The sequence below is a fragment of the Phallusia mammillata genome, chromosome 6 (assembly GCF_965637545.1).
Source record: "Phallusia mammillata chromosome 6, kaPhaMamm4.hap1.1, whole genome shotgun sequence".
Classification (NCBI taxonomy): domain Eukaryota; kingdom Metazoa; phylum Chordata; class Ascidiacea; order Phlebobranchia; family Ascidiidae; genus Phallusia; species Phallusia mammillata.
Window position 1 is genome coordinate 1,978,730 of NC_137257.1, and position 27,974 is coordinate 2,006,703.

Below are 27,974 nucleotides of genomic sequence, written 5' to 3' on the forward strand. Positions count from 1 at the left end.
GAACCAGCGCCTTAAGTTTAAACCAACATGCAGATTCGCCTATTTTTTGTGCCAAACCTGCAGCGTCTGTGTAAGAAATACCAAACCAAAGTGCACAGGGCGTATCAAAAATAGTGTTATTGTTTTCTAAGCGGCAATTTAAATGCACACGAATAGGTAGATTACCTTTACAAGCTACGAAGCGAAGTAAGAAAATTGTACAAAACATGAAAACTTGTAAAAATGAGTTGCTGGGTTTCTAAAGAGCTTAGCCGAACATCAATAATACATTGGATTGAACTTCCACGCACAAGGTGTAAAAAACAGCACATACACAAAGTGTATAGGTTACAAGTTATGGTAAATGTGCACATTTGTTATGTGTAACCAGTTTTCTTTGGGTAAAAAAATGTGAATTTTTGCCAGAATAACTAGAAAACAGTTACTCCATTAATCCTATACCTGCTATGTAGCAAGTTTTAATGACAAAAATACTGACAAAATTTTAACACTGTACCTGCACCACAAAATAAGCAACAAACTACTTATCAGGAAAACGAGAAAGCTAAAAAGCCAGAAGCTCTTCTAAAAATGTTGCTCTTGTTTCCATTTTGCCACAAAATAAACCCTTTTCAATCCTGAAAATTAAAAAAAAAAACATTCAATGTCCGTCATTTTTTTAAATATAAATTACCTAGCCAAGTTGCTACTTGCTAGACTTAACCGAATGCCCAACAGTCCTAAAACTTTTTATTAAGCCACTGTTCACTATTATTGTCCATTGTGTATGTCTTTATGGACCTGTTAATCAAAAAAAGAAGAAACTACAACTTACCTAAAATCGACGCAGCATTATTACGTCACATTTTATCCACTGACGAAATCATCGCATCTACGTCATTCCAATCTACGTCACCGAGCAAGCTTTCCGTTCCGCATGACTTCACATCAGAGTCATCCATTCGCGAAGCGGTCACGTGACTTTGCAAACTCTTCAATGATTGGTTGCTTTCAAGGTCAAACGTCACATGACCCTTAAAGCGCTTTTCCGAGCTCCCGTACAAAAGGCGTCTGACGTCATCACTCACGTGCCACGTGCTCATGACGCTCGAGAGGGAAACGTCACTCAGGGGGTCAACTTTTAAGATTTAGTAGAAAAAGTTTAACAACAATAAAATCTGTATGGTAAACTTGTCGCATAGTATTATGGCCGCTTTAGTAAAGCACTGTTTTAGAAATCTAAAGGGAATTTAACATAAGCGACATGCTTTATTGGTCAAAAGCCTCACTGTTGATGTCATAAGCATTTGCCAAAACTGCAGACAGTGCACAGTGTTCCGATCCATAAAAGGTCTGATCAGTGCAGCTGGTGACAAGAGTTCGACTCTCCAGTTTGTTGGTAGTATCAGGCTAAAAACCAGCTGCACTGATAAAAATCCTATAGGTCGAAACAGTGTGCACTGTCTGCAGCTTATCATTTATTGACTCTATGCTTTTACATTTGCCGAAACGTTTTAACAATAAAGCGCAGAACGCCAGGTTCAATAAACAATAAAGCACATCGCGTTTTCTATATGTTTGGGCCATTATACTCCATATTAAAATTACACAGAGATTCGTGCATAGAATTCCAAAGTGTTCTAAATCTTTTTCAAAGTTTGCCTTTTTCAATTTTCACCTGTTTCAGGAGATGAGTGAGAGTCAGATCTACGACCTTGTGTGGAGCTCTGTAATATAAATTCCGTAGATATAACGTTGCACTGATGAACAAAACAAGTTGGGTGTTTATTTACCTTATTCATGGACTTCTTCTTGTAAGGTGTGATCCGCTTATTGGTGCGATAAGTTGTATTTAATTGTCCGTTTGCTGTAAAACAATAAACATGAATTTTAACAAATGGTTTTCGGCCCTAATGTGCATAATGATTACAGAATATAAATTGGAACAGGAAAAAATCTGGTATCTTGGCAAAAAAGTTGACAATCAAAATCTTCAAATTTGTTGCTCCAAATTAAGACTTCATACTGTTTGACCCCCTTGGACATTTTGTTAGCACAATTTAAGAAGCATTTCTTGCCAGACTTAAACAACCAGACTTAAACATGTACAATCAGACCTTTTAAAAGACAACTTGATATAAGAAAAATAATTTGACGAATGTACAGAAGTTTTAAATTGCTCATTATTAAAGTCAAAAGAGAATCGGACTAAAATAGTTACATAAGCTATGTCCATTTTTTGAATATTATTTAAATAAATAAAATCAGTAGCTTACCTTCCTTTAACGGGGACCGCTTTGTTTTCGAAGATTTCGCAAATGCTTGTGACCTAAAAGAACAAAATGCAATGAAACCAACGATATTTGGTTTGCAAAGGAAAACTTTTGCCTCCCAATGTCGGTAATTTATTAACTTTGAGCAGGGTTATATATTTCAATTATTATATATTTTTGAGCAGATTAATGCGCCCGATGCTACTTTTCTGCGACCAGGCGTTTTGTGGCTAGAATCAAATGCGAATTTTACTTGTAGTTAAGCATATTTGGTAGGCAACGAAGTAAAATCACCTTGTGTTATGCACAGGTGCGGCCCGCGATGTAATATTGGCTATTGGTATTTGGCCCCACACTAACAAAGGTTGCCCACCCTGAATTAAAGCGTCTCCACCTTACCTTGGCGATGGCATTGTTGGTTTGTCACTTTTTATTTCTTTCATTAGACTCATCGAATCCTTAACACGTTGCTTGTGATGGTTGTCTAACATTCTCCTGCAAACCAAGTCAAATCCAGTTTTATTTACATTGCTACTTTATCACATTGTCATCGTTAGAAATCACAGTACGCCAGGCCCATTGAAGGCGTTATACCGAATCCGCCGGTCGCCAAGCATTCACCACTATATGGCATTTCTATATGAGTGTGCCATGATCGCTGGTCTGCATCGACGCTTCAGGGCTGATCCAGGCTATATATCTATATGTCTTAATTGTCATCGTTAAACAGTTATACAAACCGTAAGGACACTAAAAGAAACATTGGGTGTCTAGTCAAGTATCCTGTTGTTTAAATTACCGGCGTTTTGTTTGGCTAGGCATCTAATGCATAACTGGATAAACACAGGTGCTAGTTGTTACTGGGCTGTCTAGAAACAATATATCATGTACAATGGACAACCCCGGTAGGCGCCAAAGATATGGGTTATCGAGTCAAGTGTCATGTTATTTGAATGGTAGTTGAATTCCGTTTTGGGTATGTCCTGCCGTAGGATCGCAACCGACCGCACGAACCTGGCGGGGTACGTCCGGTTGCATAAGACGGTAGTTGAACCCGCGGGTTCTGCTGGCCAAATGAAACCCGCCTAAACGGAAACTACCATTTTGGTATAGCACAATCATATTATTTCAATTTTTGGTGACAAAAAATGAAATATTTCTTTACATAAACCGACTGATTCTGTTTTTATGAAGGATTTTTATCGTCTATGACATTAACTGTTTTATGGTTGAAAAAAAGCAGTGATCGTCAGTTTAAGCCTGGCTGTTTATTACTTTACTCATTTATCCATTACTCAAACTGTCTTTAGTCCACTTTTTTACACTTCGGTACCAAGTTTGAAACACATCAGCTAACATTGTTTTTGTTCGAGAATTTTACGATGAATTTTTACCTTCTTTCTATTTCTCTCTTTTTCTTCGCCTCTTCTATTTCCCGCTGAGTCGTGTGACCACTCGATCCCTTGAAGGGTTTCGACTCAGCTTCGCGCAGCGCCCTCACGCGGCTCTGATATTCTTCAGTTCTTTCGCGACGCTTTTGCTCCATCCAGCGGCGAATTTTTTGCTTGTCTTCGTCAGACCTGAAGAAAAAAAGAAAATTATACTTGGTCCTTCGGTTTTGTATAATATATATACACACACAACTTTGCGGGTAAAATTTGCTCATAAATTCTAATTTCATTATAGCTACATAATAGTTGGAACTTGGTTAATGTGATGAAATCGTTAACCTTTGATTCCACGGTTTCACTTTCGAACTTGAAGTTTCTTTATCTTCAATCAAAGCTCTCACTAACTCCTCTTGTCTCAGAACAGATGCTGAAAAAATACAGACCGTTTAGTACAGTGGTTCCCAACCTTATCAAACGGAAAAATGCACTTACTTCTTTCAAGTCTTGTCTCATCACTGCTTGTGAAACTTCTGGATGAAATCCCGCCTTCTTCTGGGATCGTGGGAATTTCATGCGGCGTCTCGTAAGGTCGGTCACGCTCCGACGACTGGTCACGCTTGAGTTGGTACGAATAAGCGGACGAGGTGCTGGACACGTGATCACCTATGTCACTGTAATCCGCATCTTCGAAATAAGTTGCAAAAAGATGTTTAAAGGAAATCAATTTTCTTTGCTCGTGGCCCTGAAGGTATAGGAACCTTCTTTGAGTCATAATTTAGAAAAATCTAGCCTGCGGTGGGATTCGAACCCACGACAGGAGTCTTTCCGGGACTTTACCAACTGGGCTACACAGGCTCAGTGGAGAAACCGCCGAAAGTCGAGTCACATGCACCGTTGCCTGCCTTGTATGCTGCACAGTCAGCTTCGTAGTAGGGGATCGCAAGATCGACAGTAAATTAGCAAAGGGTAACATACACACGTACTGGGATCAGCCCTGAAGCGTCCACGCATGTACGTGTGTTTGTTCACCTTAGTTCCACTTAGAAACGAACTATGCGGTCGATCACAATTTTGGCCAAAAACACAAGAACCCCCACAAACAAAAATGTTAAGCAAGTACATTAATACGCTATTGCATTAATGTACAAAAAACGACATAATGATTTCTCTGTATTTTACGTTATGTGATGTGATGACCATATATGGTGATGGACCACATAATCCTACCGTTGCCATGCGACGTTGAAAGTTTGTAAGCTTCCTCCAATCGTGCTCTGTATCTCGAAGAAGCCGTGTTGAAATCGTACGAGGGGTCGTATCTATTGGCAACCGGCTCTCTCATTGGCTGATACGCCACTGTCAGGTCACGTGGTACCTCATATTCTCTGTACAGGAATGAAACGAAAGTATCGTTTTTAGCAAATTTATATCAAGTGATTATAAACGGGTGTAACTGATGTGGCCCATCATATCACTGATGATTACATGAGCATTTGCAGATATGTTTGTACAACAAAGCATGTCGTTTTTTACGTTTATTTAGGCCGTTATTTTCGCCATTGAAGTTGTGAACAGATCCGTACATAGTGTTTCAAATTTATATCTTATCTCCAGAAGCACAACAACCATGGTGTATAGCCTGGCTACATTTGGTTATACGCCTAATGTGTTGTCACCAGTGACGAGACCTTATAGGTCGAAACATGTTTCATATGGTGTATGTGTGCAGCTATATCTTATCTAGCTTGGCACGGTAATTTGAAACAAGCGCCCTTTTAAACGCGACACAATTGCACTAAAACAATCACCAAGTCGGAAATAGCTGCGCAACGTTAAAACGTTATGGGGCACAAAACAGTGAAGGGCACAATTGGTAGATGAAACGCGCTGCAGCTACACCGTGTTATAAAGCGTTTTTTGGAGAGAGCTCACAAGAAAGTGAGGTTGGCGCATTGTGGGTTAACACGACAGGGAAAGGGGGAAAAGAAACCGGATAAATAGGTGCGGTCCGATGTCTAATTATGTTGACTGTATTCTATCAGTGATAAAGTTTGCACACCCCTGGTTTATGGTATGAAATAGGAGCATCACTTTTAAACACCGAACATTTTTACCTCGGAGATCTGCTCCGTGGCGATTTGACCACGTGGTGAGCTCGCGCATCTCTACTGACATCACGTGGTGATAGCTTGTCACGTGGTGATCTTCGTTCTTCAACCACTGGACTGAGACTTCGTTCACGGGAAGGCGGAGATCTTTTCACAAAAAACACTGAGGGTAAGGTTTCCACATTTCGTCAGTAAGGAATATTACATACATATGTTTGTTGCGAGTATAGGACATAGGAAATGCATAGGTACCATATTTACTCGATTGTAAGCCGCACATTGTAATGTAAGATACATGTTTTATGGAACTTCTTTCTGTTGCTAGATATCACAACTATTTGTCAACAACTGTTAGTCCCGCAAATAGTTCTACCCAGCAGAGCGCATGTTAACGTGTAAAGCCAATATGCAAAAGAATTTTGAACGCGAAATAAAACAAAAAGCAGGGTGTGGAAATAATATCGGTATGGTATGAAAATGTAAGTGGCCCTCGACTGTAAGCCGCACAAACGGTATTGGTAAAAAACTTCATAAGCCGCGGCTTACAATCCAATAAATACGGCAGTACCATTCATTAAGCATAAAAGTTACTCCTACCGTTTTCTGTCGCTTGACGTAGGGGCCATGACGTCACTCAGTGTGTCAATGGTCTGCACAAGTCGTTCTGAACTCTGTGCAAATTTTAAAGGAAAAAATCTTGTAAAAAACTGAAATATATACAAGCTACCTATGTAAGTTATATTTCAATCAAACTATGCTTTCAGTCAGTATGTAAAGTTGGTCAATAATTGACAACCAAACATAAATATAATGATGAACATAACGGTCTAAATCAGGGGTGGGCAACCTGCGGCCCTTCATTAAAGCTTGTGCGGCCCGTAGAGACGCTTGGATTTCAAAAGTACTGGCAAACGAGTCCAATTATTACATATTTTTGAGCTGATTAATGCGCCTGATGCTAGTTTTCTGCGATCTGGCAAAATGTGGCTAGAATCAAATACGAATCATACTTGTAGTTAAGCATATTTGGTAAGCAACAAAGTAAAATCACTTTGTGTGATGCACATGTGCGGCCCTCGATCCAATTTTGACATTTATAATTGGCCCTACAGTAACAAAGGTTGCCCACCCCTGGCCTAAATAGACGGAAAAAGCGATCGTTTTACGCGACGCTTGTTAGCACCTTTTTATCAATCTTTTACGTGACTCAAGTGGTTATAAACAGGTGTAACTGATGTGGTCCCTCATATCACTGATGTTGGCATGAGCATTTGCCGAAACGTTTGATTATTAAAGTATGTCGCTTTTTACCTCTATTTGGGCCGTTATAGTCGTCATTAAACTTAATGACAGGTCCGTGTATAGTGTTTCAATGTATAAATATTTCGTGATTGTTCTAGTACCTTGAAGTCGTCGTTCATCTTTTTAGCCATGGCATCAATTGCGTCCAACTGAGCTCCCATTTGTTGCATTCCAGATGTCCAACGTTCTCTGGTTACTTCACGAACCTCGCGCACCTACGTTAGAATAATTAAAAGTAAATTAAACGTTAAAGTCATAGTACGCCAGGCATAGTACGTATCCCGGAAACTCCGGTCGTGGGTTCGAATCCCACCGCAGGCTAGATTTTTCCATCCTACGCCTTGTCATACGGTGGTGAATGCTTGGTGACCGGCTGATTCGTTATAACGCCTTCAATGGGCCTGGCGTACTGTGATTAACATATGAGTGTGCCGTGATCACTGGTCTGCATGGACGCTCCAGGGCTGATCCCAGCTATTCATCTATGTTGTAATTAAACGTTGAAGTTTCATTTCGTAAAGTCACCTACCCTGTTGACCTCCTTAACGTGATCGGACAAAATCGTTTCAACGCTCTTGGTAGCGGGTTGCGGTTCAGGGGGAAAACCAGGTGCGTACGGGGTTACTTCAGGTCGAATTCCGCTCACTGACCTGTAGTGAACTTCTGCGGGCGTCTGTGATCAAATTAATGGTTGCAATGTTAATGAAAACACCGCCGGACAATAAAAGTTAAAGCAGATATTACAATCTTATAAGCTGATATAATACCGTATTCAAATGAACTTAACATGCTGAGGGTGAGGCCAAGCAAGTTGCCACAAAATCACTCAAGCAATCAATTTAATCATGCATAAACAAACATAAGATAATTTTTATTCGGGAACAAGGTCAAAACACTACATACATGGTTTTAAATGCAAGCGTTACAAGTGTGGAAAAATACCTCCAACAAAATCGAGTTTATTTTTTATTTTTTTACGACATAGCTGTCCACGGATATGGGACGCATGAAAACCTGATGCGGTACTCACCATTTTCTTGGGTATTCCCCTTTTGACGCTATCCACGCTGACGTCACCAACATGCAAAAATCCTGCACGTTCTTCTGTAACGTCAGACGGTATGACGTCAGTTTCAAGTCTACGGAAACGAAATAGTTTAGAAAATTGTTTTCACAGAAACCCCAAAAATTTTGCATATCTTGTGTGGAATATAACCAATGATTTCATTCGTTATCGCGGAGTGTTTTCGCTGCATTGTGACGTGCTTGCGTTTCATTCTTTTTCCCCCTTTGTTTATCGTGCACTGTACTAGTCGCATTTAGTGTTATTCACCCTGATGAAGGCGACCGGTATAGGACGTCGAAGCGTCGGAATAAAAATACCATTGCCAGAAGAGCTCTAAAAACTTGATAACCAATGATTTGTTGCTTTCCAGTAAAAGTCTCGCAAACATTTGCAGGAGATAATTATAGAAAACTAATATTTCGTAAAAACAGGCAAAACATTTTGAAAAAATGAAATAAGATTCGCAGAGTTCTGTTCAAAGTTGAATACAACAAATAATTTGGGCCAGGATTTTGTTTTATTTTACGTAATTCGTACCACAATTTTTCACTTATTATCTAATTCCGGTGTAATTTTTGACAAACCTGAGTTTGAGGAAAATATCAGGAGGAGGTTTGAGGGGTTTGGTGGTGTGGCGATCCCTGTAATCCTGCTCTTCCTCTTTGGATGAGGACTCACTGTCATCTTTCACCTCTTCAATGACGGCTTGAAGTTGCGCATCTTTCATGCGCGGTTTAACCGGAACCTGGAAGATTTAAAATAACTTACAAAAGCTACATAACGCTCGAGTACCACCCTCTGTCCCTAACAAGGGTGGTTACTTTTTAACATACTTTTTAACGTTCCACTAACCCACACCTGCTTACGATTTGGCGGTCTGTGAGTGAAACGTTGGGTCAATTGGCTTCAAAATGTGCAGTGCACAACTTAGGTGCACATCCCTAATGTGTTAAAGTTTCGATACAAGCACTTTTTTTCTCGATCAAAGACCTTAAAAACGTGCGACAAAAATATGTGTCCTCTTCACGAACGAAGACCCACAATCAGACTTATGCAAAAGCATTTGCCAACTCAGCTACGGTTGCGTCCGAAAAATAAAAATGTAACAAATCATGGCAGTGATGACGTCATCATTTCCAACGTCATTCAATTTCTGTTGGAATTAGCATTAAAATTAATGGAAACTGACCCTCTTTCCCACAGAAGCAATAAAATGGGCGTCGGCCGGTGTCATCATTCCATCCGTGTCACTCCCGCTCAATTGCTCCACCTCGCGGTTTATCGCATCCTGGTCAAGGTAACCTTCAAAAGATGGTCCCATTGCGTTTGCTGCACCTAGTGGTGGAAGTTGTTGTTTGTCAAGCTATGTCAAAATTAGAATCAACCTAAGATAAGGTTGGTCAAAAACTTTCTACTGGACCACACGTTACAACAATATTATATGGTCTTCTTGTTTACATTTAAAACAGAAAAAATAAATACTCTTTTCTTGCAAAACAGAAATTAAATACAAGACGTAATAAGCTAATCCTAATCTAACTGTTAAAATTGCTCCGAAATAAGTGAAATAAGTCAAAATTTAAAAATCGTCTTCAAACATGTCAACACTTTTATGCAAATGCCTTTAGGGCTCTAAGTTGTTGCTTGTCCACAATAAATAATACCTCGATAGCTTAAAAGTATACACGTCTTTTATCTATCAAATCAATCCTATACTTAAACGAAGGCATTCAAATAAAACACTTATTGTGACATACACGCCTTTGACATAAATACAAGCATAGCACTGTAAATAAAGTCACTTTCAATCCAATTGTACCAATCTATTTGCCTTTACAGCATAAACTACCAACCCATATGGTAGCTAGCTGCATCCTTAAGAATGCCTCATAATAATGATGTAAAAACTTAAAAAATAACCCAGCATTCGTTGAGTGTTTGTTCAGTGGGATATTACGTCCAAGTGCCTGTGTGGTGTCTTATCATGCGTGACGGACGAAAATATTGAATATTATTATTGGGCGCGTTGACTAACATACACATTAATAAACAGCATGAATGCTTGGTGACCGGCTGATCCGCTATAACGCCTTTAACAGACCCGGCATATACTACTGTAAATTGCACTCTGTCTTTAGTGTTCCTAAGTTGTATTTCACTAATCTAAAGTTGCACATTTACAGGGGAAATTATACTACGCCATGCAGGCCTATTAAAGGCGTTGCGACTAGTTTTTTCTAGCCTGTGCGTTGCCATATGGTGAATGCTTGGTGATCGGCTTTATTCGTTATAACGTCTTTGATAGGTATGCTGTGATTTATATATCAGTGCGCCGTGATCGCTGGTTTACGTAGGCGCTTCATGACCGATCCCAGTTAAGATTTTGTATTTTAACTCAAAATTAATAAACAATGAAAATCATTTCAAATCTGCCGATTATCACCTTGTTTGGTTTCTGTTGTTTTTCGCATTCTTGTTTTTGGTTCTCTCGTTTCCCATTTATCCGGGTCCATGTTTTCCTTGTCAGCTATCTCACGCTGCGCGATGCTCGGCTTTGTGCTTTCCCGAACTGCTCTGGATTCGAACAATGGTGCCTTGACCTGCATCATAGGCACTGGAGGCGCCCGGGAGCTTGGAACATTGCTCTGAAAAACAATCGTACTGGTTTGTTTATTTGCCATAAGATGTAACATTGTAACTAATGTGTCCCTTCATATCGCTGATGATGGCATGAGCAATTGCCGAAACGTTTGAACAATAAAGCATGTCGCTTTTTACGTTTATTTGAGCCGTTATTTTTACCATTGACATGATCCATTGATTTCGACAAACGAATGAATATATTCATATCAATTTGTATACAAATTGATAAACTATGTAGGAAACGTGTCAATTTCTAAGCGGTGGAGAAAAGGGTTGTAACCTGGCATGAACCCAAAGTACAACACCAAAACCGACCAAACCCGAAAAAGAAAGTTATATATACCAAAGTGATATTAGGACATAAATATGAGTATGAAGTTCGATTGGAAGTTTTTTACTCAAACTGAAACCCGAACGCGTCCAGAAAAATCCGACTCAACTTAAAACTGGGAGTGAAAATAAATTTCAAAAATTCTTTTCAATAATTTTGTTGATATAAGCGTTGACCAAGTCCAAAAATCCACAAAATGCTTCACTTTTATTAAAAGTTATACACATTTCAAAATATAGTACAAGTACGAAACTTGTAATACTCGTTTTTTTATTTAAATAGAAACTTTTTAAAACCACCCGAAACAAGTTATTTGTCTGTCATAAGGTTTCGTGGTGATTTGACAAAAATACAAATTTTGAATAAAAACGCGAAAAAACACAGACCATATTGTTGCGTTAGCATTACGTCACATACAGTGTATTGTGGTTACCTTGGCAACTGTTTTAAATCCTTGTTTTCTTCCTTCGTAAGCCAAAACCTCGCGCGGGTCGATCAGCCTCGGAACCAGTTCCCTTCGAAGTTGAGGCACGTCACGCTCGGGTATTTCCCTGATGCGAGAAAAGGGGGCGGGAACCGACTCAGCCGACCACGCCCTCCTCGGCACGGATTGTTGGAACTGAGGACGAGTTGGGGGCGCTACGTCCGTCTGTAGGATCGGAAATTGTGTCCTGTACGCGCCGGACGCCGCCGGGCCTGGAACACGTGACCTGTACGCCTGCTCGCGACGCGGGACTGACGGGAATTTTAGAAAATTCTGGTTTTGTTGAGGGGCGGGGTCAACATTTTGAGGTGGAGGTTGCGTTAAGTCATCATGGTGGGAATATACGTCTGGTTTGTGACCCTTCGGGGGGAGCTGGGTTGGGGCTTCGGGAATTACTTGTTTTGGGGCTGTTTGTGAAGCGCCAAGGTCTTTCACCAGGAGCGGTTTATTCGGGGATTCGAGGTTGATAAGTCGCATCCGGTTGGGATGAGGAGGTGATGAAGTTTCCTGCTCATATCGAGTCTTCTTCGCAGCGGTGGAGGATGCCCAGGCTTGCCGCGAGTTTGGGGTCTTCTGCAAATTCACGGATTTCTGATCCAAAGACTTTGTTATCCCCGGGACGTGAAACAGAGGGATCGCGAATTTCTTTTCTGGGCTCCGCGGGACGGTTTGCTGGGGATACATGGGCGGCATCGGGGGCTCTTCAACTTTAGCTTCAACCTGGTGTTGTGGGGCACTTGGGGCTTGTTGTGGGGCTGGAAGGGAAAACCCCGGGACCAGAGACTGTAGAACTCCATTTAAAATCGGGTTTGGAGCTCCTGGTTGTGTAGCGCCACCTTGTGACGCGATCATGGTTTGACCGAGCAGAATTTGACTCAGCAGCGACACCTGTTGAGCGAGTAGCACATTTTGAATCTCGCTTCGAACGACGCCTGCCACGCTCTCGTTGCTGGAAGGAGGTTGTTGGTGTTGGGGCTTCGGTTTTCGTAATCCTCCCCCGTCGGGTTCGACACTAGAGGCGCCCGCAACACTCTCTGCAAATGTTAGAGAATGACGTCTTACTCTTAAGACTAAAGACCTGATGTAAAACCGACTTTTAAAAAAAAAACGAAGGAAGCAACAATTTTACCTGGAGCCTGGGAATCCGTTCCATCAAGAAGATCTTCTGTTCTAAGAGTTGCGTCTTCTGAAAAAAACACAAATTCTTGTGACAACAAATCCGGTTAATCGCACAATCCGTTTAGCCGCATAGGGATCGTAAATCCCAATGTTGGTCATTTGTCAAGAAAATCGTCCGGATTATCGCATAATGTGGTTAATTGCATAAAACACTTGGTGGATTGCTTATGCGATTAACCGGATTCGTCTGCAAAATGCTTTTGATGCAGAGTTGATTTAAACTCAGTGAACCACAACGACCTGACGTCACAAACTATATATTACGTCAGCAAGACGTCATAAAACTTGATAGAGCCATTAACACCATCTCACGTCACATAAAACTTGGAGAAAAAGTCCTGTTTAATAAATTAGAAGTTGCTCGGGACAGGATTAGACATTAAGTTTCAAGGATAATTTCGATATTTATTTATTACTTAACTTCACTCAAATCTAAATAGTTGTAATATTCAGGAATTAAAATTTTTTTTCTATTCAAGAAGTCGTCTGTGTTCTTGACATTGTGTTATTGAAATGTCTGTGTGACGTCACAAACGACGTTAATAAGTGTGAAATATGTGTATGACGTAACAAACATTGTATTTATTTATTGAGTTCAGCTACTAAAAGCATCAATAAACGAAAAATGTTCATACTTTCATCGCTGGCATGTTCGTCTGCCGGAGATTCTTTAGTTGTCGAATCTTTATCTTCTTCTCCATTGTCTTCTGCTGCTGTGACGTCAACAATCGTTGCGTCGACTTCATCTACAGCTAAGGCATAAATATGTGAATATTTTAATTTAATTTTAGCTTTTCACTAATCGTGGATGATTGTGTTGCCTGTCAGAACAGTAGTTTCCAATGGCCTAAATATTTAGTAAAAATTGGCTTGTGGCTCATCACATGCTGCCGAATTTCCAAAACCTGTTCATCTATGCTGTCATTGGCAATTATTAATATCATGTATCTCTTCCTTCTTAAATAGACAATAACAGGTCACTGGCTCGATGGCTAATGTTTGAAATTTTTGAAATTACGTGACGGGGTGTCACTGAACAATGTTTCACCTTCCAACTCTCCATTATCATCTTTTTCACCATCATCATCTGCTATCAAGTGTTCACTCACAGCTTTCGAGATCGCCGCGTCGCTCTTGTCTGCCACCTGGTGTGCCTGAAAATATCACAATTTAAATCTGTTTTGCAGAAATCAGACTAAAATCTAATTCACAGAACAATCGCCCATATATTTCTCTCTGTTCATTAGTGACGTCATCAGATGCCCCACAATATCAAGCTACGTCATCAACAAAAAATATTGACAAAACAAAAACAAATGCGTAAAACAAAATTTTTTTCCACAATTTTGCAATATTCGTGACGTCATCAGTAGTCCAACCACATCATCTTACGTCATCATCAATAAAATGTTGAAAAAAAATTGAAAAAAATAAAAAAATTCAGCTCAAGGTTCAGCAATTCCATAATATGACGTCATTTGCTTACGTCATCGATGGAGCTGACGGTCGTGACGTCATCCTCGCTTTCTCGCTCACTCGCAGGCTGACTCGTGCGATCGGAGTTACTGCTGCCGGTTCCGGTGGTTTTGAAATAATCGCGAGTTCCGAATCTGAGTTCAGCCACAACCAAACCTGGAGGAAACATAATCTTCTAACTCTTATGTTGTCAAACACACAATAGGCGCACAAAAAGTCAGACACATATGGATACTAGGTTGGTAAAACTCTTAATCTATTTAGAGCAGTTTTGTTTTGAAATCCAAACATATGATATTTTGAATTTTATTTAAGTCACGGCCCCCAGTACATATATTACAGCATACATGTTCACGACCGCACCCTAGATCAGTGGTTCTCAAAGTTATACTGATTGCGTACCACTTGACGACTCTTTCACCTAAATCTTGTTTAAATGGATAAACCAAAAGTTCTTCTCTACTACACTAGCTTATTTTTAAAACCAGCATGTTAGCAATCCCTAAAAAACGCCCTAGACATTGGTTCTGCAAAAAACAGGGCTGATCAGTTGGGTCAGTTGAGCAGCAATTTTTGATGGCTTGTATTATGTATAGCAGAAAGCCCTGACGTACCACTAGTGGTACACGGACCACAGTTTGAGAACCACTGCTCTAGATGGACAAAAAATACTCAATTTATTGCCACCACAAGTGATGATGAAAAAATACAGCAAAAACTTGATCAAAAATGCAACAAAACATCACCTGTTAATAGTTGGTCCTTTGTGATAGTCAACCTCATTGCAGAAGCAGCTGTGTTGCTTTGACTTGGTAAATACTTTTCAGACCAGAGCTCCAGCCAATTAGCGTAAGACGACAACCGTTTAAGCCGGTTCCTCATCCCTGGTGGAACCTTATCTTGCTCCAAAGTTGGACATTCAACAGGCAGAGGATGCAACCTTTCTTCAGCTTGAGTTTCGTTAACTTCAGGCAAGCTAAAGTAACGATAAAGACCCCTAGACGGGCCAGGGTTGGATAGGTTGTCTTGTGATGAAAAATCTGGACTTTTGAACTGCAGTAAGCGACTGGGGTTTTTCGAAACGTCGACCATAGAGGAGGTTTTCTTGATAGCTGACTTCGGTGTTGAAAAATATTCCGGAGAAATCCTTGATTCAACGCGAGAGCTGAATTTCTTTAACCGAGAAACACTGACATCAGCGACAGAGTTAAGTTCTTCTGAAGCAATCTGAAAGCGATTACTCAACACAAGTAATTTGTGCGGCATTTTCGCTTTCTTTATCTTTTTCCCGCTTTTGGTGAACTTTCTCAACGCAACAGATTTGTCTAGGATAATATCAAACAGCTGTGCAATGAACTGATGATATAAATGGTCAGACTCAAATGGAAAACTTCGATTTGAAGCCCCTAGTTCTTCATCCACGCTCATAAGGGTCATCGATGTGCTGGACGCACCAGTGCCATCTAGCGGTTGTTTTTGCTTCATAAAAATATGCTGGAAGCATTTGTTATCCGCTTGCTGTATGTTGGATCTACACTCACGTTGGTAGAATACCGTCAAAGGCTGCATGGTCATGTTATGCTGATCAAGTGATGCTGCATCTGAGCTGTTATTGTCTGAGGTTGCATTTTCATGGCGATGCACAGGCACTGTGACTTTACGCATTTTCGACATTATTTGTTTGTACCGCGTCGCAACTTTAGGCTCGACTAGCTTGGAGTCATAGAAGTAAGTCGCTAGGGTCGTAGCGACATCGAAATCGAACTTCATACCAGAAACAAGACACAAAACTATATCCTGCATCTCCGCTTCGCATTGTAAGAACTTAGCAAACGGCCTGATCCTTTCAATCCATGATAAACAATCACGAAGGGAGGAGTTGCATGGCTGAGCCGCTTCCCGGAGGACCTGGTACCTCCTAGAGTGCAAGGACACCTGCTCCCGGACATAAAGAGCCCACATCAGGGAGCAAACCTCTCTGTAGGAAGAAAGAAGAGCTTGGCACTCCGGGGAGCTCAAACTTTCCGAGGAGGATTTAGGAGGAGTTTGGGATGCTGATGTTGAGTTTGGAGATTTAGATCGCTCCTCTAGTTTCCGGATGTACCAGGAAGAGGCTTCCTCGGTGATGCCAATGGAATGGAAGATGACTAGTGATAAGCGAAGAAGAGCTGAGATCTTTTGACGCAGGTGAATGGATGAAGCGTTACCTTAATAAAATTAAACAAGTGTCACTAAAAATGTGGAAAACTGAGAATTTTTTTGACAGGCAAATACCAGTTTGAAAATTAGATGCACTTAGTTCACCACTAGCTCACTATGATTTTTGAATGTCAAGATGACCAAGCGAGTTACAGTAAATCTGGTATTTCGGACCCGTTTGGATCCAAAAAATCCGGATTAAGCGAAGTCGATTAGTTAAAGTCTTGCCACATTACAAATCATTTGTATCTCGAGTTTTGTACGAATTAGGAGATTAAACGAACCCGGTTTAACCGAGATTTACTGTATTTTAATGGGTTTTTTTAATTGCAGCGATTTAAGAAACCCATACGGCATAAAATAACATAATTATTGCTTTGAAATGAACAACATAACATAGTATCAACTATTTACCTAAAATGCCAAAAGTTAACCATTTTAAAACCATATTTATGTAAGAGAACATGTATTAGTTGGTATACATACCGACGTGCTCATCCGGTGTAGGCTGGGGCAAGTAAAGTGGAGGAGCGGGAAGATACGTATCCGGATCGACCAGAAAACTCAATCTTCGACATTGATCCTTCAAATGACCCAGAGTAAACTTAGCCGCCCACGACGCGAGGTCACTCCCGGTCATGACCGCGACCAGGAAAAGGTCAACGAGTTCCGGGTAAAGCGCTTCGGGGTCAAACTTGGAAACATTTTCTACATCTTCCCACGTAGAAGTTGACTCCTGAAGGATCTCGCAGGGAATTAAGCTCTTGAATCTGTCCTGGAGGATACTAAGGACACATGGATGATCTTTTCCGTTGCCCTGGTAACCGTTAATGGCCACGTGACGCTGGTTGTCCTCTGTAAAGGCGCGGACTTTGTCGGAGATTGCGGAGAGGACAGTGGCACATCGCCAGTCCCCAACCCCCATCGCTAGGCGACTTGCTTCTTGGATTCTCCCGGAGCAGAGTAGGAGGGACACGGCGTGTGCGGCGGTCCAGCAGTTAGAAAGACGCTGAGTTCTGTAACCAATTTATGAACAAAATGTAAAGACAAGAAAACCAAGGGTGGAAAAGCTTTCGACCCAAACGATTATTATTTTCTTGCAGGCTAACTGATCGTGTATTGTAAAGTGCAAAAACGAAAAGTAACCGATTTTAAAGTGTTTTGTGTAGCCCGGACAAATTGCGAATAAGCTGTTTTGCCAACAATTTTACACAGCAGTTCATTTGTTGATGTGAAATAGATGCACTGTCGGAGCCGCAAAATACAGTTTTCTAATGACATTAAATCATGATTCCTTACCATTTCAGGTGCGACGCAGTCACCCTATTTATTTCTAATAGATATTCGATTATTTGTCAAAAATTGGACTCGCATAAATATATTAAAAGAAAACAGTCCTAGGCGCCGGACTCATCTAAAGAATAAACAAAATCCTGACGAGGATTCCAAGTCGAAGAGTCCTGGGTTCGAACCCCGTCAAAACCAAGCAAAAACATTGTCCAACAAAATATGTCCAACAACCTAAACTTACCTTACTGCTGAAGTCACCCACTTTCTCTCGACCTCGAATGACCTCACCATGGGTTTAAGGGTCACGAACCGCATAGACTGGTTAGTGAAGTATGACGTCATCGCGCAGCAGAGCAGTTCCACCGCTTGCCACTTGTCGACTGTGAAAAAAATTTGTTCAAAGTCAAGTACAGATTGAAGCGTAAAACTTTTCTACAGTTAAGCTACAGACAGTGCACACTGGTTCGGCCTGGATGTTATTAGTGCAGTTGGTGACCAGACTTTGGATGTATGAGCTAGTGTGGCCATACAACGGCACTCCAGTTTAATGGGAAAAAAGTCATGGCACCAGCTGCACTGGCGAGACCTTTTTGGCCAAAATAGTGTGCACTGTCTGCAGCTTATCGTATATTGGCTGGATGTTTAAACCTTAAAAGTTAAAACATTCCTACAGTTATTTCCATCACCTTTCCAAGCTTTGTTGTAGTTTTGATGGTCGTTCAGAATCGTGGAGGCGAGGTCAAGCGCTGAATCTAGTTTATACTCTGTTAAATGCCCAATCATGACCTTTACAGTGGGAAGGATAAGGCCAGGGGAGAGGTCACTCTGGGTCAATGACCTCATGAGCAAACGTTGCATGAATGAGAGGAGACGTTGCATAGATGGGTTTATCTGAAACACAAATAACAGTTTTTTATCAAACATGCCGAAGTTGTAAACATGTCTAAAAAATGAAAAAACATGTCTAAAAAACAGCAAGGAACCCTAATGCAAACGCCCAAATCCCGGCCCAAACCTGTTTTTAAATTAAATACATTTAAATAAAAGTGCCAGACAGCAAGTATTGGAACCATGTTCTACTTAGCACAAGTATTGAGGTAGTGATTTTTGCACAAATATTACCTGTATATTTGGCACAGCATTAAACAAATCCGACATATATCTGTAAGTCTGCTTCCAAATTGGGAACAAGAGAAGCGGTCGTGAAGAAATTTTGTCCTCGAGAGTATTTTGCATCGGTACAACATCCAATGAGTGGTAGGATTGTCTGATTGGAAGGAATTGTTTGCTATCGATGACATCAGATTCGTGAAAACTGTGAAAGTATTGTTTTTAATTTAAAAGTAAAAACAAGAAAGGGTAAAAAAATGTGATGTGAAACAAATGGATGGGAGATGAAATTGTAATTTAGGAAAGATTGGACACAGTTGAAAATATTAAGAGTTTTATCTTTTTTGTTTTGTCAAACTTTCTAAATATGTTTATAATGTGTAACTATTGTTGTTTTTTGGTTAAGATTCTAAAAAAAAATACACTAAAATCTTTAAAAAATACCTACAAACTATATTAAAGTTCTTAATACATGAAGTGTTCAATTTAATGCATTACTTTTTACATGTGCAGATAAGCAGTTCGGGAGCCTACTATTAACACAGTAATAAATACTAAAGTGTGACTTTTAAAACCAGAACTACAATAAACCTTGGTTAATCCGGACCCGTTTGGACCCAAAAATTTGACCGGATTAGGTGAAGATCCAGTTTAACTGATGTCGATTAGATAGAGCCTTACCACATTACAAATCATTTGTACCTTAAGTTTTGTATAAATTAGGTGAAGATCCGGTTTAACCTAGGTTTACTGTACATTAACTTAAAGTCATAATTTGTCAACAATGAACTGCCAAAAGCCAATCTTAAATAAATAATTTACTTGTAAACGTGGTTAAGAATCTCTTCTGCCTTCAACAGCAACGAAACAGTGCATGAAAAGTTTTCGGACAACTCCATCACAGAAGTGCAGCCCTCTGGTGCACTCCGGTGGCTCACGAGGATTGCTTTAATGATAGTGTGCAAAGTTTCCACCACTAGAGGGAGGTGTTCCAGATCCCAAGCAGTAAGTGCTGCCACTTTTTCAGCCAAGTCCACCAAAATATCGCTAAGTATTTCACGAACGTGGGTGTCGGTTTTATCGTGGTGGTGACCTTCGTCTAGTGACCATGGTAGACAATGTGCCAACTGCTGACACTACAATAATAAATAGCAAGCATTTATTTACCTATATAATTAATGAATTAGGAAAAAGATTTGTGCAAATTTGGTTTGGCGATATTTCAGAGACAGCAATCAACAAGTTTCAATTTAACCTCACTTAGACGGTAGATCTACTAACGCAAGGACTCATATAACAGGCCTGCTAATTTCAGGTAGGTGGGACAACAGAAATATTTTAAATACAGTTTGAGCAAAAAATGCTCATTGTTAGGGCTATTGGGGTTAATCTGAGGTTTCATAATAATAATTACAGTAAAATCAACCTTAAAACCCAGTTCTTTATGTTAAATTTGGTCCCTAACCGTATCCCACTCTCACTGTTAATTTAAATATCTGCACTGTTTATGACATCTATCAGCAGTGTTTTTTTTTGAGGTGTTTTGGGGATCGTTTTGGTCCCCCAAATTTCTCCAGCAGTTTCCCAAAATTTGCCAGTAGCCTAATAAATAATTCGTTTAAGCAAATATGGCCATTTTTTGGTATTTAAATGAAACACTTGCGGTCTCTTAAAACTACTTAGCGGTCACCCAAACCAAACCTTAAAAAAACCTGTCTATCAGTATTAGCAAACTTTTTGGTAATGTGAGTTCCTGTGTTAGTAGCTCTACCTATATAGATAACAAACTATTACCTCATTTAATACAGAACATAACATTGCCATTGATTGCATGAAAAACTTGTGAAGTTTGTCCTTATCTTTTCCTCCCTCTGATTGGATTTTACCATTTTGTTCAGTTCGCTCAGACACAATAAGACCCCATGTACTGCATAGTTTTGTGATACAAGACTTCAATGACTCGACCAGAGTTTCTGAAACACACATTTGCAATTAGCCAACAAACACTGCCCAATTACCAAGTAGTTAGTACAATGTGTTCACAAGGATGTTGGTTCCAATCCCATCTCAACCACTCGTGTTTCTCTAAACAGGAAACTTAAGCTTAGTTGCTTTGACCAAGTGCAACACAATGGGAAAACAAAATTAAACCACCCTGAATTGGCCTGCACCTTGCCATAAGGTGGTGAATGCTTGGTGACCAACTGATTCAGTATGGCGCCTTTAATGGGCCTGACATTTTCGGCATGACGCCTTTATTACTGTGATTCACCCTGAATTGGAAGAATCCACAAACAAAAAAGATTCAACAGACATACAATAGGCTTATTATGAGCAAAACACATTGAGATGTTTTGTCTGCCCAATGTGGAGAAAAATGAAAGAAATGCACTCAGTGGTGGGATTCCAATTGTTTGTCAGTCGGTTCTGTCACAAAAGTGATATTTTTCAGCCGGTTCTGTTACAAAAAGTCCATTGACAGTAACCAGTAATGCTAACCGGTTCGCTGATCTCATAAAATTTCGTAGGACGGTTCTACAGAACCTGTGCAAACCGACTGAATCCCACCACTGAATACACTTCAAATGCTGTCTGTTTGGGTTGTTAACCTTAGATTTTTAGTGAGTCACACAACTTACTTCCGTCCACAGAACTTGCATCAAACGACTCATCCATTGATTGTGGGTCGAAGGTCAAACTAAGGTCAGCAAAACTAATTTTTCCTTCATCAGCATTTAGAATTGCCCCAGATGGTTTCTTCATATTTTCTTTGTCTTCTGCCTCGTCTGAATAAACAAAACTTAAATATGAAAACATTATTTTTTATTACCAAATATCACTGCTTTTCTACATGTTGCCTTTAGTGCACTAATATATATTACACTTTGTTCCCTCAAATCAATATAACAGATGTACTTATACCAGGCATGTACAATCTGTGGTCAGCGGGTAAAGGTTGTGTGTCCCTCGGAGACATTTGGATTTCAAATAAAGTTTTTACCCATAAAGCAACCTCACACACCTATCACAAGCATTAACAAAAGAATTTCCAATTGTGAGAAAAAAATGTTTATAGGGTGAACAGTGAAGAAAATAAGAAACAAAAATTATTTTTTTTTAAATCAAGCTCGCTGATTTATTTACCTGGGCTTTCTGGTGAACTGTTTTCCTGGTTCACTTCTTCAGCTTCCTCTTCTTCAAATCTGAAAGGATAAAAAATATTGTCAAAACTGAGTCTTTCACAGAAACATAGTAACAAACAGCTTATTTATAGTAACAAAAGATTAGCATATTATGTGCGCATTAGTCTTTACTGAATTGAATATGCCGACAAAGTATAAACCCTAATTTAAGACATTATTACTTATATGCCAACTTCTTTATGTCTTCATTTTCTTGCGTAAAACTGTTTTCTGCAACATTCTGAGTTTCACTGAGTGGCTTTCTCTCTGGTTTCTTTTTCTAAGAATGAAAAAAAAAAATACAAGCAATGAAGGATGGGCAAAAAGCACAAATGTTTTTTTGGAGCACCAAGCATTAAAAAAAATGATGCTCAGTACTGAGTGGTCTGGTTCTGGCTCGGCTCAGCCCAAATCCTACAAGCACTCAACTTATTTTGTCACATATTCTATCCCATTACAAGTTTAAATAACTCTGTGGCACACTAAAAATAATTTACAGAACAAGATCACTGGAATAAGGGATTACTTGATACTTACCTTAAACCATCTTGCATACAGTCGTGACAACCTATGCTCACGAAACTTGACTTCATCAAACAGCACAGTTGGAAGATTGTACCGGGGTGTTGACAACGAATTAACCTAAAAAGAAAAATGCTAATTTACACTGTCCAATGTAAAAAGTTATGCCATTAACCAGTGTGTGATTAACTGGTTTTCTCTGTAGTATTAAAATGTTATGCTTAAATAATAAAATAAGGTTTTATAAGCAAGCGAATGTAATTAAATGAGCATCAACATATGCAATGTATTTAAAGGATCCAAAATTGAAAATTTAGGAAGAAAAGTAATAACTTTGAAGTTAGGGCCTCATATTATCATATAAACATAGACATCATATTCAGATGTTTTGACAAAACTGTTCATTATTGTGAAAATACCAAAATATAAGCTAATACTTTGCAGTTGCATACACAAAACAAATGAACAAAAAATATAAAGGCAACTATTGATACCCAATGCCTAACTCTCAGTACACCAGGCCTAAAACAGCCATTATACCAAGTCAGGATAAAAAAATCTAGCCAGCGGTGGGATTTGAACCAATGCCACAAACCTATCAATGCTTACTTCAAGTTTATATTTGTCAATGATTTTCCTCAACTGACGATTTGTTTCCACCAATGAGAGTGTAGCAACATCTCGGGGTCGGACGAACTCAGTGATCTGGAGAGCTATGACAATGTAACCATCGCTACATAGAAGTATCGGAAGCCTCGGATGAGCTGTGATGGAAAATCGTTGGCGCCATGACTTCTCCGAGATCATAGATGAAGCAAGAGAGTTAGGACTTCCTGGTCGATGTGGTGCTGGATTGGCAAAATTGTCTTTCTTTCTAAATGTAAAACAAAATAAGAGGCAGATAAATATCTAAGAAAAGATTGGATAGCAAACGCATTTGACACTTTATTAAAATTTATGGTTTTTACGTCTGTAGGTGCACCTTTGAATCAACTGGGATCAAAATTTGTGAGAGTAAACAATGGAAAAACACAGCAATCCTCAGTTAATTCGGACCCATTTGGACCAAAAAAAATTGCCAGGATTATAAGAAGATCCGGATTAACCGATGTTGATTAGTTTGAGTCTTACCACATTACAAACTATTTTTTCCTCCAGTTTTGTGCCAAATTAGGTAAAGATTGGGATTAACTGAATCAGGTTTAATCGAGGTTCACATTACCTATCATGTGTAAGTTTGAAAAAGTTCATGCCAACATTTCTTGGCCACACATGTGGAACAAAATCAAATTAGACAAAAAAAGGAAAATTATTCAGTTTGACCTGTGTTGAATTTATTTGCTTGGTGAAACAAATTGACAAACACAATTGCACAATCCAGCAAATGCTTGGTGACATTAACAGGTTATAAAGAGCAAAGCAGTGGAAATTGACGTAAACTGCATGGCCTACAAACAGAAAAAATATTGAAAAATCACTGCTTTAGAGGGTGGGCATTTGAAAATCAAGACTTGAAAACAAATTGGATCAACCAAAAATATGTGTCTCTTAAACTAATCACTCATTATGCCCTAATTTTTCACATATAATGACAAACAATTACTTACATACTTGAGTCAATTTTTTCACTGATATGTCCTAATCCGTAAATCTACTTACTTGTCATGTTCAATCAATGGAAGCAAGGGAATGAAAAGAGCCGGCCCAAATTCGATGCCTTGCTTGTGCGTGGCTATAATAAGGGGATGCCCCAGTTTCGAAAGTAGAAACATCGATCCACGGCCAGTCATGCACGCAAGAAACAGATCGTCACTTGTCCAAGCCATGTCTGTCACCCAGTAAGTTCTGTAAAGTAAAAAAAAGTTTAGCAAGCACCCTTTTGCGTGTGTAACATGCTACATGGAAATACTAAACAAACGTTCATTCAGAAGATTGGTCACTAACACAAGTTCTTTAAAACATTGAGTATTTTGTCTAACAGAACGATAACTTAGTTAACAAATTAGACCAAAATTTTTTTATTGCTATATTTATACTGAATATGAGTATATTTTCTTTACAATTTGGGTAACTTACATCATACAATTAGGTTATTATCTGCAAACAAATTTAATATTATAATCTATTTCTTAAACAACTGCAAAATGGGTTTTAACTATTTAGAAAAGTTTTAGAAAACTATTTTAGAAAAGTTCAGTAATTTCATTTTTTTAAGTTGTATTTTTTGGTGTGATATTACCAAGAACCTTATAAATATCTGACTAAAACAAAATATTTATAATAAAAAAATATTTACTTTGCAAATTGAGAAAGAACGTTATTGCTCTTTGATCCAAGAGATTTTAAATCTGATGCCACTGCAGTGGAGGAATATGGATGAAGAAAAAGCATTTGAGTTTGGCACGGCTGGCGCTGGTTGAGAACAATTGCGACCGTCTGTGCATCGTGAGTGATTTTGGCGAGGTAGGCTCCACGGATTCTGGAAAAAAACATTTTTTCCTGCTAAAATTTTTTTGTCGTTTTATTGTTCATAACCTGATGATGACAATAGCACTTGTCGAAACGTCCTTATGTTCTACACAAATATACTGGCTCTGATTTTTTTGCTCAAAATTTTTGTGATTTTTTGAAAACAACAACTTTTTTCCTACATAAATTTTTTTTAGATTAAACAGAAAAAATTACTTGGCTTTTACCACAAAATATGTTTTTAAGATGGTTTAATTTCTAATTTTAGTATAAATATCTTCTCAGAATAACATTCAATTTTATTTTATATCAAACAATGCTAAAAAATGATGTTTTACCAATTTTTTAAACAAATTTTAAGACTCATTACAGCCATTTTACCTGATGGCTTTGCATGGTGGAGTCATTGCATCCAATGGAAATGTTCGGTACGAGACAGAAGAGGTAAAACTGGGTGCGTCAGGATGAAAAACTAATTCATCGTGCCAGTGAAGCAAGATGTTACAAACAACAAGTTGCACTGAATTGTTGCAGACGAACGTACACAGACAACATTGACCCTGAGTCTGGCAATAAAATAAAACAGTTCAAACCACCATGAGCACATAAAGTGTTAAACTAAACTAGAAAACTAGCATCAAGCGCATTAATCAGCTCAAAAATATATAATAATTGGACTCGTTTGCCAGTACTTTTGAAATCCAAGCATCTCTGTGGCCCGCACAACCTTTAATGAAGGGCCCCATGCAGCCCGCGGGCCGCAGGTTGCCCACCCCTGACATAAAGTGTTAAGCATACACCAGTTTTTTTTATCAGGGTCACATTTTGCCCTTCCTAAAAATCGCACAACCGAAATACATGCGAAATATACTAAAAAATAATAAAAAAAGACATTAACAGTGTCATACACAAAAGTGTTTATGTTGATCTGTGTGCTTTATACCATAAACCTGACAGAAAACGGACATTTCTATCTACTTTAACACATAAAAACATAGGCAGAATGCAACAATATGACACAACATGTTGCATTTGACAAAAAAAATTCTTGCACCATTCCTTTAAGTAAACTCACACTGTTACAGTAAATTGGAATAAATGCCAAAATGGTTGCTAAGCAAAAGACAATTACACCAGAAGCACACACAACTGCAAATTCTTGGCTCACAAACCAACAAATTAAACATATACATTACCTGATTGGTAAAAAACATTGCATCAACAGCGGTTTCCTTAAATGCAACTGATTTCAAAGGCCCTAGACCCAAATCAACCATAGACCATTCTCCTAAGTCGTTTGGAGCACCGGTAGAGGCTTGTTGCTCCCAAACATTTATTTTGCTGCAATCGATAATCAACAAAATAACTTGTCCATCATCACTGATAAACAAATTAATCTTCTTTGAGTCTGCAAAAATGAATGCGTACAGAGTTTCATAAAGAAAGGAACAAGTGCAGTAAATGAGCTAATATAAGACATAAATGAATAGCTGGGATCAACCCTCTACGCAAACCAGCGATCATGGCACACTCATATGTAAATCACAGTATGCCAAGCCTATTGAAGACGTTATACCGAATCAGTCGGTCATCAAGTCGAACTGTTGATCCCTACTACGTAGCTGGTATGTACAGCATACAAGGCAGGCACCGGTGCTTGTGATTCGACTTTTGGCGGGTTCACCACTGAGCCTGTGTAGCTTAAAGGTAGAGCGAAGTCCCCAAAAGACTCCTGTCATAGGTTCAAATCCCACCGCAGGGTAATTTTTCGAGCATGTGCCAGCGATCAGGACACACTCATATGTAAATCACAGTATGCCAGGCCCATTGAAGGCGCTATACCGAATCAGCCGGTCACCAAGCATTCATCACCATATGGCAAGGCAAAGGCTAGAAAAATCTAGCCTGTGGTGGATTCGAACCCACGGCAGGAGTATTTTATAACTCCCGCTCTACCAACTAAACCAAGCAGACATACTGCACTACTTGTAAATAACAAGAAAACAATACCTTTTGTGTTAATTGGAGTAAAATCTTTACAAGCAGGAATCACAACCACATTGTTTGAGTCTTTACTCCATCTCACTATTTGTCCATTTAGGAGTAGTGCAACTGTATAGGCACCTAAAACAAAATACTACATTTGTAATGTTGATTATTTTTTTGAAAACAAATTTTTGCACGGCAATTTTGGGGGGTTGCACGCGGAAAATTCGCACGAAAGGTATTTAATTGTACTGCCTTGACCCCTTTTATTTGTTTTGCGCTTGCTGAAATTGACCTTGCATGCGAACTTATGGGCTGTGCACGCGCGCATGTGGGACATGTTGGTCCCGCACGCGCGAGATCTCGTCGGGAACTGCCATGTTCTGCAGACTGGCCCATGCACTAACGCACCAGCTTATAAAGTTATAGCACATAACGCAAGGATACATTAACAAAACATTTAAAAAAATACTAAACAAAGGCAAAATTTTTAATTAGTTTTACATTCATTCTAAGATAAATTCCAAACAACAGTTTTTTGTGTGAATTTGTCAAATCAACTAATAAACCAAAAACAACTTGTAAATGATCCCTACCAGATGTACTAGTATTGAGGTAAACAACATTTTTCATGTGTGACTTTAAGGCACCAATAACGCGTTTGGTTCTTCCTGATGGCAAGTACAAAATCGAAGCACGTCTTTTGTCCAATAAGCAAACGCTTTCTTTCTGTTTTCCAATCCATCTGATTCGTGGCCACGGCTTTTTCCGCCTGATATTACTTGAAACGATAACTTCAAATTGAAGCAACATTTCAGCATAATTAGTTGCATTTAATGTTGAATTTCTGCGTTTTTATTGGTCATTTTTAACACAACAAACGTTTTGCTGGCCAAACAAATACAACTTAACAAAATCTCGCGCTTAATCTTAAATGTAGCTGTTGCTACACTAAGTTACAACACCAGTAGAGAACTTCAGGTC

At 39.2% G+C, this 27,974-nt stretch overlaps 1 protein-coding gene across 1 annotated transcript; it reads right to left on the reverse strand.

Annotated features, from left to right (window-relative positions):
* Nucleotides 1-93: 93 nt before the first annotated feature.
* Nucleotides 94-27,903, reverse strand: LOC145232565 (uncharacterized). Its single transcript, XM_080097210.1, has 41 exons — nucleotides 27,587-27,903; nucleotides 27,015-27,128; nucleotides 26,201-26,412; nucleotides 25,386-25,570; nucleotides 24,832-25,014; nucleotides 24,195-24,380; nucleotides 23,145-23,409; nucleotides 22,551-22,655; nucleotides 22,196-22,293; nucleotides 21,976-22,034; nucleotides 21,471-21,617; nucleotides 20,626-20,804; nucleotides 19,654-19,967; nucleotides 18,844-19,036; nucleotides 18,408-18,612; nucleotides 17,963-18,101; nucleotides 16,918-17,447; nucleotides 14,979-16,439; nucleotides 14,243-14,388; nucleotides 13,805-13,910; nucleotides 13,392-13,508; nucleotides 12,707-12,763; nucleotides 11,527-12,611; nucleotides 10,563-10,764; nucleotides 9,309-9,454; nucleotides 8,704-8,864; nucleotides 8,084-8,192; nucleotides 7,583-7,726; nucleotides 7,155-7,268; nucleotides 6,349-6,422; nucleotides 5,758-5,898; nucleotides 4,871-5,028; nucleotides 4,136-4,327; nucleotides 3,983-4,070; nucleotides 3,647-3,832; nucleotides 2,652-2,747; nucleotides 2,256-2,308; nucleotides 1,773-1,846; nucleotides 1,658-1,706; nucleotides 815-1,117; nucleotides 94-617 (listed from the first exon to the last, which is right to left on the reverse strand). The coding sequence occupies exons 1-40, from the start codon at nucleotides 27,801-27,803 to the stop codon at nucleotides 840-842; spliced, it is 8,568 nt and encodes a 2,855-aa protein (XP_079953336.1). The 5' UTR covers nucleotides 27,804-27,903; the 3' UTR covers nucleotides 94-617; nucleotides 815-839.
* Between the last annotated feature and the right edge of the window lie 71 nt (nucleotides 27,904-27,974).

Bases quoted from the DNA above. Each gene is read 5' to 3' on its own strand.
- LOC145232565 (XM_080097210.1), bottom strand. From the start codon at position 27,803: ATGTTGCTTCAATTTGAAGTTATCGTTTCAAGTAATATCAGGCGGAAA. The intron at 7,269-7,582 runs GTAGGTGACTTT...ATTCTAACGTAG, and splicing joins ACGTTAAGGAGGTCAACAGG to GTGCGCGAGGTTCGTGAAGT. The intron at 5,899-6,348 runs GTAGGAGTAACT...TTTTGTGAAAAG, and splicing joins ACGTCAAGCGACAGAAAACG to ATCTCCGCCTTCCCGTGAAC.